The sequence below is a fragment of the Rhinoderma darwinii genome, chromosome 13, assembly GCF_050947455.1.
Source record: "Rhinoderma darwinii isolate aRhiDar2 chromosome 13, aRhiDar2.hap1, whole genome shotgun sequence".
NCBI classification, from domain to species: Eukaryota; Metazoa; Chordata; class Amphibia; order Anura; family Rhinodermatidae; genus Rhinoderma; species Rhinoderma darwinii.
The window spans coordinates 31,046,219-31,060,059 of NC_134699.1; the positions used below are offsets into that span (position 1 = coordinate 31,046,219).

At 43.7% G+C, this 13,841-nt stretch overlaps 1 protein-coding gene across 1 annotated transcript in view; it reads left to right on the forward strand.

Moving 5' to 3' along the window:
* Positions 1-7,035: 7,035 nt before the first annotated feature.
* CFAP97D1 (CFAP97 domain containing 1) overlaps positions 7,036-13,841 on the forward strand; it is a 45,312-nt gene continuing 38,506 nt past the window's right edge. The window contains exon 1 of the mRNA XM_075846232.1: positions 7,036-7,189. Within this exon, the coding sequence (XP_075702347.1) occupies positions 7,069-7,189 (121 nt within the window). The 5' untranslated portion in view covers positions 7,036-7,068. The remainder of the gene's footprint in view (positions 7,190-13,841) is intronic.

A 13,841-nucleotide genomic window follows, 5' to 3' on the forward strand; every position in this document is an offset into this window, starting at 1 on the left:
TAATCGTACCGACCCATAGAATAAAGGTAACATGTTAATTACGTCGCACAGTGAACGGCGTCAATTTAAAAACGCATAGAACAATGGCGGAATTTCAGGTTTTTGTTATAATCCCCCCAAAAAGGTTAATAAAAGTTAATATAAAAATTATATGTACCCAAAAATGGTGCTATTAAAAAGCACAACTAATCACGCAAAAAACAAGTCCTCATACAGCTATGTAGACGGAAAAATAAAAAAGTTATAGCTCTTTGAATGCGACTATAGAAAAACGAATAAAATAGCTTGGTCATTAAGGCCTAAAATGGGCTGGTCACTAAGGGGTTAAGAGCACGGCCTATTATGGCCTTTGGGATGCAGCAATATTTTTACGTTTTTCCATCGTCACATTCTAAGGGTTATGACTTTTTATTTTTACATAGTCGTTTGAGGGATTGTTTTTTGTGGGAGGAGTTCTATTTTTTAATGGCCCCATTTTGGGGTACAAATAATGTATAACTTTTATACATTTTTTGGGGGCTTGGAAAAAACAGCCATTCCACCATTGTTGAGTTCACTGTGCGGTATTAATGACATATTATGTTTATTCTGCTGGTTCGTATGATTACGGCGATACCAAATTTATATATTGTGTTTATGCTTTACTACTATTGCACAATAAACACTTTTTTTTCGTCATACCGTGAGAGCCATATTTTTGTATTTTTCTGTTGAAGGAGCTGTGTGAGGGCTGTTTTTTTGCTGGATGAGCTGACGTTTTCAGTGGTACCATTTTGAGGTACTTTTTTATTGATTTTTCTTGTGTTTTTTTGTGAGGCAGGATGAACAAAAAAAACAGCAATTTTGGCATCGTTTTTTATTTTCACTGTATGGTATAAATAACGTAATACATTTATAGTTTGGGTCGTTACGTACATGGCGATACCAGTTATTTGCACTTTTTTTATATGTATCTTTTTTACATAATAATAATAATAATAATAAGGGTTTTTTGTGTTTTTTTTCCCTCTTAATTCTGTTTATTAATATTTTTAACCACTTGGCGAAATCCAACATACATTTAAGTTGGATTGACACCATCTCAATAAGAGCAGAGCCCGCACCATAAGCGGCGGGTGCCGGCTGTTTGAGAACACCAATCCTGTCCATTTAACCGCTAGATGCCTCGTTCAATAGCAACATCTGATTGGTTAGACAGAGATGGTGGCTTCCCCTGTACCCCGATCGCACCCCTCCCCACATAAAATAGTGGGGGTGCCGGTCAGTTGCCGTGGCAGCCGTAGTCCTATAGAAGGCCCCCAGGTCTGCCTCCTGTGATCTATTATTATGAGAAGAGCACAAATCAAGACAATAAACTGCAATACATACGTTTTGCAGTGTATAGCATGATCGATCTTAAGATCGCACGGTGAAGTCCCATAGGGGACTAAATAAAAAGTAAAAATATGTTTAATAAAAGTTTTAAAAATATAAGTTCCAAAAAAAAAAACCTCTTATTATTTTTCACAAAATTTATGTAAGCAATTTAAAAAAATAAACATAATAATTGGTATCGCCGCGTCTGTGAAAGTTCAAACTATTAAAATATCACATTATTAAACCCGTTGGGTGAACGCCATATAGTTTTTTTTTAACAAATCGTTTTTTCTTTGTCAAAGTAGTAAAAAATGACTAGACAATTTATCTAGATCTTTTTATTTCTCAGATAATATCTGCAGTACTTCTGTATTGATCGGAACGCTGACAGGCATCCTATTAGATCCTGCCTCTGGTGTCCATACACTGCAGACCTAGGGGCCATTATTAGGCCCCTGGGGTGTCATAACAATCCAGTGTAGAATGTTAGTTTGCGTTTGTATCCGTGTTTCAGTAAGTATAAAATGTCATTGTCTGTGTCCGTTTCATTAATCGTAGAATGTCAGTAAGTGATTGTGTCAGGAAAGATGGATTACTCAGTCAGTTCTCCTTACTTCTGGGACTGGAGGTGTTGCTTAGAGACTCCCTCATATTGTGTGTGTTCCTATAGAACGTAAGGACCCCCAAACACGCAGGAAAAGGGTGCTCTGCTCACAGGGGCACAATCAGCCATCAGGAAATTAGCAGGAGCGGATAAAAAAGAGACTATATGCCCGCTGCTAATCATAATGAGGAGGAGACTAATAGGCAGGTTCTGATAGGCATACACACAGACATGGCAAACCTGGGGGACGATGGGGTGACTGAGGGAGTGCCCTCTTTCTGTCTTACCACTTACATACCACAGTCACTATTGTCTATGGAGTTAAATGGCTGAGATCAATAATCCTGGCAGTTGCAGTGTCAGCTGAACTACACAACTCACAAACACTGTGGATGGCGCGGGCACAACTCCAGTGCCTGCACCATCCCTGAGCCATTCATCAAGGCCAGAATCACACACAGTGTTTTGATGCTGTTTTTGGCTCCGATTTTTGAGCCAAACCCAGAAGGGGATACAAAGGGAAGGTATAACAAAAAAGGACGGGTGCATCTCCTTCTTTTGTGTCCACTCCTTGTGTTTGGCTAAAAAAAAAACGTAGCCAAAAACTGCCTCAAAACTGTGTGTGTGTTCCTGCCGCTTTATGCGGAATAAATAGTGCTAGTACCGTAAATGCAGGGCACATGACACAAAGGGGTGAATCTCTGAATCCTCATGCCATGAGGAAAGCTGGCACATCTCTGCTTATAATACACGGCTTTCTATTCAGCTGCACATTGTGTGCCCTGTGAAAGCTGTTCAGGAGTAAAGTTATTATAGATAATAAAATAAGGAGGACAAATTGAAGGTAACAACATATGGTAGAGGATCTCGCTGGAATATTTATCCGCGGCCCGCTTTCGGGAACATGCGACTGTTACTACACTTTGTTTGTACAAACCAGATTTTTTTGCTTTTACAGCGCTATGATGTCTCAACAATAGCAGCTAAAAATAAGTGTACAACTCACAGTCACCTTAGGAATTTTAATTAAAACATTTTGCAAATTCTCCATAGTTGCCACAAACATCAGAATAATTTGCTGCAGCCGTCGATTTTCTATGGTAAAAAATGTAATTCGCTTGAGCTGGATAAAATTTATTATTTTTTTGTGAAGGTTCAAAGTTGTATAAATGTATTTTACTAAGAAAACAAACACAACAATATATTATATTCTAATAAGGCCTTATTAACACGAACGTGTCCGTTTTCCGCGCGTAAAAAACACAGCGTTTTGCGCGCGTTTCAGTTCCGTGTGACATTCGTGTAGGGGGCGTGTCTGCGTTTTTTACACGCGTATGTTATCAGTATGCCACGCGTTTTTCACATCAGCAAAATAAACTGAAGATGTTTTTATTTTTCTCATCATTTCTTTAGCAACTGTTGCGTGAATCACGGTCAACGCACGTCACACGGACCAATGCAATTCAATGGGGCCATTCAGACATTCAGTGTTTTTCACGCATTGTGCCCGCTGCATGAAACTCACTGCATGTCCCATACTTGTGCGTTTTTTGTGCATCGCATACCCATTGAAGTCAATCAGTGCGTGAAAATCACGGACAGCACACGGACGTACATCCATGTGCTGTCCGTGATTCACGCAACAGTTGCTAAAGAAATGATGAGAAAAAGAAAACCACCTCCTTCAGTTTATTTTGCTGACGTAAAAAACGAATGACATAAGCACGTAAAAAACGCAGACACGCACCGTACACGGAGGTCACACCGAACTTCAACGCAGGAAAAACGCTGCGTTTTTTACGCGCACAAAACTGACACGTTCGTTTGAATAATGCCTATAGGAAATGCAGTGAGTTTCGCACAGCGGACACACGCTGCGTAAAAAACACTGAATGTCTGAATGGACCCATTGAATTGCATAGGTCTATGTGACGTCCGTCGTTTTAACGCGTGTAATACGGACGTGAAATACGCTCGTGTGAATAAGGCCTAAATTAGTACTCAATGCCACAAAAAGGGGTTGTACCTTCTTGGCCACTTTTAGGCCCCATGCACACGAACATGCTTTTGCGGCCGCAATTCCCCCAAAAATCCACGGGAGAATTGCGGCCCCATTCATTCCTATGGGGCCATGCACATGACCGTGATTTTCACGGTCCGTGCATGGCCCAGGAGCCCGCACCGCAGAAAGAACGGGCATGCCTTATTACGGCCGTCTTCTGCGGTCCAGGCTCATTGAAAATAATGTACGCAGCAATGTGCATGACCCGCGATTTGCAGGCGACTCGCAGCTGTCACTCCGTGGCCGGCCGACCCGGAAATCACGGCCGTGCACATGGCTACGGTCGTGTGCATGAGGCCTTACTGTCATGGCAGAAGTAACCACACAGTAAGGCCTCATTAAGTACTAAAGAAACCCTGTACTTTTGCAGAAATGCATATAAAAGAAAAGAAAAGATAAGCAACTTTTCACATAGTCTTGGTTAAAATAAATCCTACCATTTGGAGTATACAGCTTCTTTGCAGACCTATGTGTCTCCATAGTTACAAACTACAAACAAACTGTGTGTCGTTTGATCCCACCATCATGTGTTACTTACTTGCACAGAGACTGTAAATTAGCATAAAAGCAGCAGATGGAAGGGAGTAAATCTGGCCATATATTTGTGATTTCAGACGGACGTTTGGCTTGTGAAGGTTGTCGTTTTAGACAACAACGCTATTAGTTAAAATAACAAATCGTCGATCTGTAGCCTGGTCTGGGCTTCTGTTGTTGGGATGCAGATTTGTTATTTAACATGGACGACTTTCCAAGAACTGTACCTGAAACAACTCAAAAAAATCGAATACGGCAAAATAACATTTCCACATATATCTTTTTTCAGCCGGCATCTGTCCCGCTCATTTGTATTACAAAATGACGCCGACAGACTCGATCTAAATTCTCTAGTGTATGACCAACTTTACACAAGAATGTAGGATCAGACCACATACAGAGTAGCCAGGCTCCAGGTTTATGTGGGCCCTTGGGCAAAACACAGACTTAGCGGGCCCCTTTGCCAGGGAACTCATGGCGGCAGTAAAACTGTAATTTGTGCCTCCGTATAAAAGTTAGGCCCTGTTTATGCTCCCATGTAAAAGTTAGGTCCTCAGATTGTGCCCCCATATAAAAGTTAGTCCCCCATATAAAACTTAGGCCGCAAGTTTGTGCCCCCATATATGCAGTGCTCTCTGTAGATAATGCCACAGTGCTCTCTGTAGATAATGCCACAGTGCCCTCTGTAGATAGTGCCACAGTGCCTCCTGTAGATAGTGCCACAGTGCCTCCTGTAGATAGCGCCATACTGCCCCCTGTATTTAGAGACACAGTGCCCCTTGTACATATTGCCACACACACACCCTTGTACATAGCGCTACACAGCCCTCCCTGTAGATAGCGCCATTGGAGTTCCCCATAGGAGTAGTATATTTTTAATCAAGACTATTTGCAAAGTTGCAATTTTTTTTATTTCAGATGCACTGGTCCAAAAAAGAAATTAGTTGCAAAGGTTCACATAGCCTTCTACTATAAATAGTAGTTGTCGATAATATATGGACAGTGATGTCAGGGGCTCCCTCTAGGAGCAGAATCCTAGGGCAGAGTGTTGACAACGCTCTGGGGGGATTCTGCTCCTAGACAAGGGATCCCAAAGCTCTAGCCGGGGATTCCACTTCAGGAGGAGCTCCTGATGTCACTGTACATATATGGATAGTGAATTTAGGGGCTTCTCCAGGAGTGCAATCCCCGGCTAGAGTGTCGACAACGCTCTGGGGGAGATTCCGCTCCTAGATTGGGGCTCCCTCTAGGAGCGGAATCCCCGGCAAGAGCATCGGTAACACTCTGGCCAGGGATTCCTCTCCTGGAGGAGCCATGACGCCGGCTATGGGGATGTGGACCCACTAGGCTGCTCTACCATAGCGGAGTAGCAGCTGGCCAAACGATAGTCAATAACAGTCTCTAGGACTAGAGTACCCGGATAGATGATTAGGCAGACACTCGACGTAGCAGACACGTGGCGTAGCAGACATGAGGCGTAGCAGACACTTGGCACAGATGACACATGGCACAGATGACACCTGGCAGAGATGACCCTTGGCACAGATGAAGCTTGGCTTTGCATGGAACAAACACAATTACTGTACACGGGATACAGCGTACGAGAACACAGGATACCAGATACAACTAAGGGACCATTTGCAGTAATGAACATGGGCAGACACAACAATGCTTAAGCAAGGAGAGGAAGGGTAGAGCCCTTTTTAAAGTCCAGGGTGTATAGGGAGTGGTTGGGAAACTTTGCACTGGTGATTGAACTGGCCCTTTAATGCTAAGAACGAGCGCGCGCACCTTACAGGACTCAGAGGGGAGCTGCAGCCGTCTGTGCCAGCGTCTCTGGCGAGGGAGACGCCGGCATGAAGGGAATGTCCTGCGGTTGCAGCTGCCGGTAAGTAGGTTGTGCCGGCACTCTGCGACCGCAGGCACAACAACGACCCTGAGAGTAGGTCTGTCTTTGTAAGGAAAGAAACACATTCAACTGCATAGGAGCTGTATACACAAAACTGTGGTATATTTTTAAACAAGACTATTTGCAAAGCTGCAATTTTTTTAAATTTCAGATGCACTGGTCCAAAAAAGAAATTAGTTGCAAATGTTCACATAGCCTTCTACTAAAAATAGCAGTTCTGGCGTAACATTAAATTAGGATATTGTTATTTATGTAAGTATAAGTTCACTTGTAAAAGTTCACATTATATATATTTCAGGTGTCGTAGGTTATGTGGCACTGAATTTCTACATTTCTGATACAATATGGAATAGTAAATGATATTCCCTCTGCTTACTGCACGTCATTGCTTTCTCTACTCTATAATTGATGTAATCTTGCATTTAGGCACAGACCCTGGTACCCCATTACTTGTACTGTACTGTACTATGCAATTTGACTTGCCTGCGATGGTCCTCATCATTGATGTCACTATACACGTTGCCATAGTAACCCCTCCAAGAATAGTTATGTGATGCTACCCAATGAATGAGCTGCTCACTTCTTACCTGTGATTGAAAAAGGATGAACACTGTAGATTATTTGGCTTTTCCTCTAATAGTTGCCAATCACAGACAAAATAGCATCCTGAAGAAAAAATGGGACAGCTACCACTATCAATGCCACATGTCACGAGTGAGAACTGGTAGGTTTACATTTACAAACAATTTATTTGGTTTTTAGCTATGTATAACAGTGCATGCTATGTGAATAACCCATAGTCATTATTAATAAATAGATATTTAATACAGACAGGCAGACAAAATAAACAGACAGACCAAAAAGGAAAGGAAAGGAAAGGATAGATAGATAGATAGATAGATAGATAGATAGATAGATAGATAGATAGATAGATAGATGGATAGAGAGATAGATAGGTTTCCTCCTTTGTGATGCTTTGCCCCGGCCTTTACTGCAGCGTCTTCAGTTGTTGCTTGTTTGTGGGTTTTTCTGCCTTAGGTTTTGTCTTAAGCAAGTGAAATGCAGCTCGATCGGGTTGAGATCTGGTGATTGACTTGGCCATTGCAGAATATTCCACTTCTTTGCCTTAAAAAACTCCTGGGTTGCTTTTGCAGTATGTTTTGGGTCATTGTCCATCTGAAGCGACGTCCAATCAACCTTGCTGCATTTGGTTGAATCTGAGCAGAAAGTAAATCCCTGAACACTTCAGAATTCATCTGTCTGCTTCTGTTTTCAGTCACATCATCAATAAACACTAGTGACCCAGTGCCAGGCAGCCATGCATGCCCATGCCATCACACTGCCTCCACCATGCCATCACACTGCCTCCACCAAGTTTTACAGGGGATGTGGTGTGCTTTGGATCAGGAACCGTTCCAAGCCTTCTCCATACTTTCTTCCTCCCATCATTCTGGTACAGGTTGATCTTAGTTTCATGCTGTTCCAGAACTGGGCAGCTTCTTTACATGTTGTTCGGCAAATTCTAATCTGGCCTTTCTATTTTTGAGGCTGATTAATGGTTTGCACCCTGTGAATCCTCTGTATTTGCTCTCATGAAGTCTTCTCTTTATGGTAGACTTCGATACTGATACACCTACTTCCAGGAGAGTGTTCTTCACTTGGGTAGATGTTGTGAAGGGGTTTTTCTTCCCCATGGAATGGATTCTGCGATCATCCACCACTGTTGTCTTCCGTGGACGTCCAAGCCTTTTGGAGTTCACAAGATCATCTGTGCGCTCTTTTTTTTTCAAGAATGTACCAAACTGTTGATTTGGCCACTCCTAACATTTGTGCTATCTCGCTGATGGATTTCTTCATTTTTTTCAGCCTAACGATGGTCTGTTTCACTTGCATTGAGAGCTCCTTTGAGCTCATGTTGTGGGTTCACAGCAACAGCTTCCAAATGCAAATGCCACACCTGGAATCAACTCCAGAAATTTTACCTGCTTAATTGATGATGGATTAATGAGGGAATAGCCCATGCAGCCCATTAATAGCTCTCGAGATAATTGTCCAATTACCTTTGGTTCCTTGAAAAAGAGACAGCTATATATTAAAGAACTGTAATTCCTAAACCCTTCCCCAAATTAGCATGTGAATAACCACAAATTAAAGCTGAGAGTCTGCACTTTAAGCCAATATTTATTATATAACTCTATATTCAATACATTTTGGAAAACTGCTAAAATGCCAAAACTTGTGTCACTGTCCAAATAATTCTGGACTTAAATGTAGATACATATTATACATAGATAGATACATATGATACAAGTTACGACTATGTGGTATGCGGACCCACTCGGCCACTCTGACCAGCTGCTACTCCGCTACGGCGAACAGAAAGTCTGTGAAAGACAGTAGGGTGAGAGTACCTGAGTAGTTGGCTTGTGCTGGACTATCGGAAGCAGGTTTGTACTGGATAACCGGACTTGAACACTGAAGTCGTCTCGGACACTTGACTTGACTTGACACGGAGCATGGACTTGAACACTGAAGTTGTTTAAGACACTTGACTTGGCTCGGACACCGGACACAGAGACTGGATACTGGTACGGGAATACAGGATACAGCTAGGGAACCTTTGCAGACAAACACTGGGTAAGACACAACATTGCTCAGGCAATGAGTACCTTTTAAAGTCCAGGGTGTACTGGGATAGGTTGGGGGTCAATATTCCTGGTGCGTGCGCTGGCCCTTTAAGAACGGGGCGAGCGGGCGCACCCTACGGGCACAGGTTGATGTAGAGGGCAGCGTGCGCCGGCGTCCCAGAGCAGGGAGACGCTGGCACAGAGAACAATAAGGCTGGCGGCTCCTGGGGTGCGTGAGACCAGCAGCCGTCGGTGCTACAGTACCCACCCCTTTACGCCCCCTCTTAGGTCCAGAGCGTAAGAGGAATTTTTTTGATGACAGCTGGAGCATCCACATTCTCTTCTGGCTCTCAAGACCTCTCCTCAGGACGAAAACACTTCCAATCTACCAGGTAGAAGGTCTTCCCGCCTACCTTCTTGTAGTCCAAGATCTCCTTGACCTTGAGGACATCAGAAGAACCACTGGGAGGAATTGCAGAGCCAGGAGATTTACTGAACCGGTTCAGGACCACAGGCTTCAGGAGGGATACATGGAAGGAGTTGTGAATCATGAAAGTAGGGGTAGCCGTAGCTTGTGAGACACCGAATTGATTTGATGCAGAACTTTAAAGGGGGGGTCGAGAAATCTGGGAGCAAATTTGTAGGAGGGAATTTTCAGACAAATGTTTGTGAATTGTACACCCCGATCAGGCACGATATAGAGGGGCAGTCCGTGTAGATGAAATATATGTTCAACAAACAAATTTGCCAGGCGAGCAGCTGAGGGAAGGCCAGACAGAGGAACAAAATGTGCCATCTTAGAAAAACTATCTACCACGACCCAGACAGTGGTACAACCAGCAGAAAGAGGAAGATCAGTAATAAAATCCATGGCAATATGTTGACAAGGACCAACAAGAACAGGTAGAGGTTGGAGTAGACCCGCAGGTTTGGAATGGGTAGCCTTGTTTTGGGCACAATTGGTACATGAAGAGACATAGTCCACAAAATCTTTGGGCAGTGTGGTCCACCAGTAATGACGAGAAATAAAGTCCTTAATCTTACGGATACCAGAGTGCCCTGCCACCTTGGAATTATGACCCCAGAGGAGAATTTTCTTCCTGTCAGCAGGACAAACAAACATTTTTCCGGGAGGGTTAACAGAAATAATCTTAGAAGGCTCAATGATATGTTGAGGATCCTCTTCTGAGTCATCTGTCTCAAACGACCAGGACAGTGCATCAGCCTTTATATATTTATCTGCAGGACAGGAATGGAGTAGGAACTGGATTCTGGCAAAGAACAGCGACCATATGGCATGACGAGGGTTCAGTCGTTGTGCAGACTGTAAATAAGTGAGGTTCTTGTAATCAGTGTAGATGATAATAGGATGTAATAGGATGAGCAGCCCCCTCAAGCAAATGCCTCCACTTTTCTAAAGCTAATTTGATGGCCTACAGTAACTCATGGTCCCAAATGGAGTAGTTTTGTTCTGCAGGAGAGCAGAGCTTTGAGGAGAAGCCACAGGATACCGCCTTACCCTTGGAGTTTCTTTGAAAGAGAAGTGCTCCAGTGCAAATGGAAGAAGTGTCACCCTCCAATGAGAATTGCTGAGACACATCAGGATGGTGAAGAACGCAAGCTGAAGCGGAAGGCTCTCTGGAATGCTGACTCTGCCTCAGGGGTCCAGACCTTACAATTCACTCCCTTCTTGGTAAGAGCAGAGATAGGAGCGGTAAGTAAAGAGAAGTTTGGGATGAAATGGCGGTAGAAATTTGCGAAACCAAGAAATCTCTGAATAGCATGGAGACCTTGAGGACGTGGCCATTCTAAGAGGGAATTCACTTTCTCCAGATCCATCTGGAGTCCACGATCTGAAATTATATAGCCCAGAAAGGGCAAGGATTTATTTTCGAATACGCACTTTTCAAGTTTAGCGTAGAGACTATTCCCCCTTAACCGCAACAGGACTTGGCGAACATGCTTCCAGTGAGTCGTCAGATCTGGTGAATAAATCAAGATGTAGTCCAGATATACCACCACACAGACATACAGTAGATCCCGGAAGATGTAGTTTATGAACCCCTGGAACACAGCTGGAGCGTTACACAATCCAAAGGGCATAGAGATATTTGTAGTGACGGTTTCAGGTATTGAATGCGGTTTTCCATTAGTCATCTTCTGCGGACACGGATCAAGTTATAAGCCCCGCATAGATCCAGCTTTGTGAAAATCTTGGTCCCACGAATTCCGTTAAAGAGCTCAGAGATTAGCGGCAAGGGGTATTTGTTCTTGACAGTGACTTGGTTTAAACCACGGTAGTCGATATATGGCCAGAGAGATCCATCTTTCTTTTCTACGAAGAAGAATCCAGCTCTGGCTGGAGAGGTAGACTTCCTGATAAACCCCCTCTTGAGGTTCTCCTTGACGTATGCCGACATAGCCTGGTCTCACACAGGGATAAACCCATCCACGAGGAAGTGAAGCTTCAGGGAGCAATTCAATTGGACAATCGTACAGACGATGGGGAGGAAAGACCTTCTTCTTACTGAAGGCATCTGCAAAACAGGCATAGTGTGGAGCAGACCGGCGAGTGACTGTGGTATTGGGAACTGAACAGGACAAACCTGAGGCAGGCAGCTGTGAAGACATCGGGATCCCCACTGGAGTACTTCCCCAGAATTCCAGTCGAGGACAGGAGCGTGTTGACGAAGCCTTGGTAGACCCAGCAGGATAGGGTTAATAGCTTTTGGCAGAACATAAAAAGCTATTAGTTCCGAGTTAAGAACTCCTACTTTCAACTTCAGAGGTTTAGTAATGGAAAGAATTGGGTCTGGCAGAGGTTGACCATTCACCAAAGCGACTGTAAGAGGTGTCTCCAGAAGAGTCGTGGGCAAGCGAAGACAGTCTACTAAGGTCTACTAAGGCCTGTTGGATAAAATTTGTAGCCGCTCCAGGATCCAGATAACCGGAAACGGAGTGCGATTCTTCACCAGAGGAGATTGTCACAGGAGTCAATAATTTGGGAGAGAATTTTGCAGCAGGCGTCAATCTAGGGTAGTCTCTCCTACCTTGTAATGAGGTGGAAGTGGCAACGAAATTCCGGACCCAGAACTGAGTGGAGTGCTGGCAGGCACTGGAGTAGGTGGGGCAGCAACTGAAGCAAGATCCAAGCAAGTGGCAATAGCATTGACCGCTAGCAGAAGCTGATCCTGGCGTGCTCGGAGATCTCGCATATCTGTTGTAGGATGAAATTGGCTCCAATCAAGCACTGTCCACAGGGTATGGCATGGCGTTGCAAAATGGAGTGATAGCCTTCCTTATTCAAAATCCCTTTTACCTTGTACAAATCTCCCACTTTAACAGCACCAAAGCAACCCCAGACCATCACATTACCTCCACCATGCTTGACAGATGGCGTCAGGCACTCTTCCAGCATCTTTTCAGTTGTTCTGCATCTCACAAATGTTCTTCTGTGTGATCCAAACACCTCAAACTTCGATTCGTCTGTCCATAACACTTTTTTCCAATCTTCCTCTGTCCAATGTCTGTGTGCTTTTGCCCATATTAATCTTTTCCTTTTATTAGCCAGTCTCAGATATGGCTTTTTCTTTGCCACTCTGCCCCGAAGGCCAGCATCCCGGAGTCGCCTCTTCACTGTAGACATTGACACTGGCGTTTTGCGGGTACTATTTAATGAAGCTGCCAGTTGAGGACCTGTGAGGCGTCTATTTCTCAAACTAGAGACTCTAATGTACTTGTCTTGTTGCTCAGTTGTGCAGCGGGGCCTCCCACTTCTCTTTCTACTCTGGTTAGAGCCTGTGTGTGCTGTCCTCTGAAGGGAGTAGTACACACCGTTGTAGGAAATCTTCAGTTTCTTGGCAATTTCTCGCATGGAATAGCCTTCATTTCTAAGAACAAGAATAGACTGTTGAGTTTCACATGAAAGCTCTCTTTTTCTAGCCATTTTGAGAGTTTAATCGAACCCACAAATGTAATGCTCCAGATTCTCAACTAGCTCAAAGGAAGGTCAGTTTTATAGCTCCTCTAAACAGCAAAACTGTTTACAGCGGTGCTAACATAATTGCACAAGGGTTTTCAAGTGTTTTCTAATCATCCATTAGCCTTCTAACACAGTTAGCAAACACAATGTACCATTAGAACACTGGAGTGATGGTTGCTGGAAATGGGCCTCTATACACCTATGTAGATATTGCATTAAAAACCAGACGTTTGCAGCTAGAATAGTAATTTAGCACATTAACAATGTATAGAGTGTATTTCTGATTAATTTAATGTTATCTTCATTGAAAAAAACTGTGCTTTTCTTGCAAAAATAAGGAAATTTCTAAGTGACCCCAAACTTTTGAACGGTAGTGTATATATCCATTGTTGATGTTCTAAATGTTACTCACCTCGCCCTGTTCCAGTGGCGTATCCCAGCTGGCAATTATAGCTCCTGCCAACGGCCGCTTCAGGTTGCTAGACAGCGATACCCTCTGATGGCAACCGCAGACCAGCTCCTGCAGTCTGCGCCCCTCTTTCTTGCAATTGTCCGAGTTTGGTTGCCATGGCAACGATGCTTCTGAATGAACTCAGCTCAGGTGGCTTGTCTAAAATAGCCTGCGCCTGTAAGTCAACGTACATACTTGTTTGAGTCATTGTTCCTGATCCTAACCCCAACTTGACCTTAACACTGATCTTGACCTTGTTTCTATTTTGGATTTCACTGCTGTCTTGCTCCTTGGGTTTGTTGCCTCTTACCTGTTG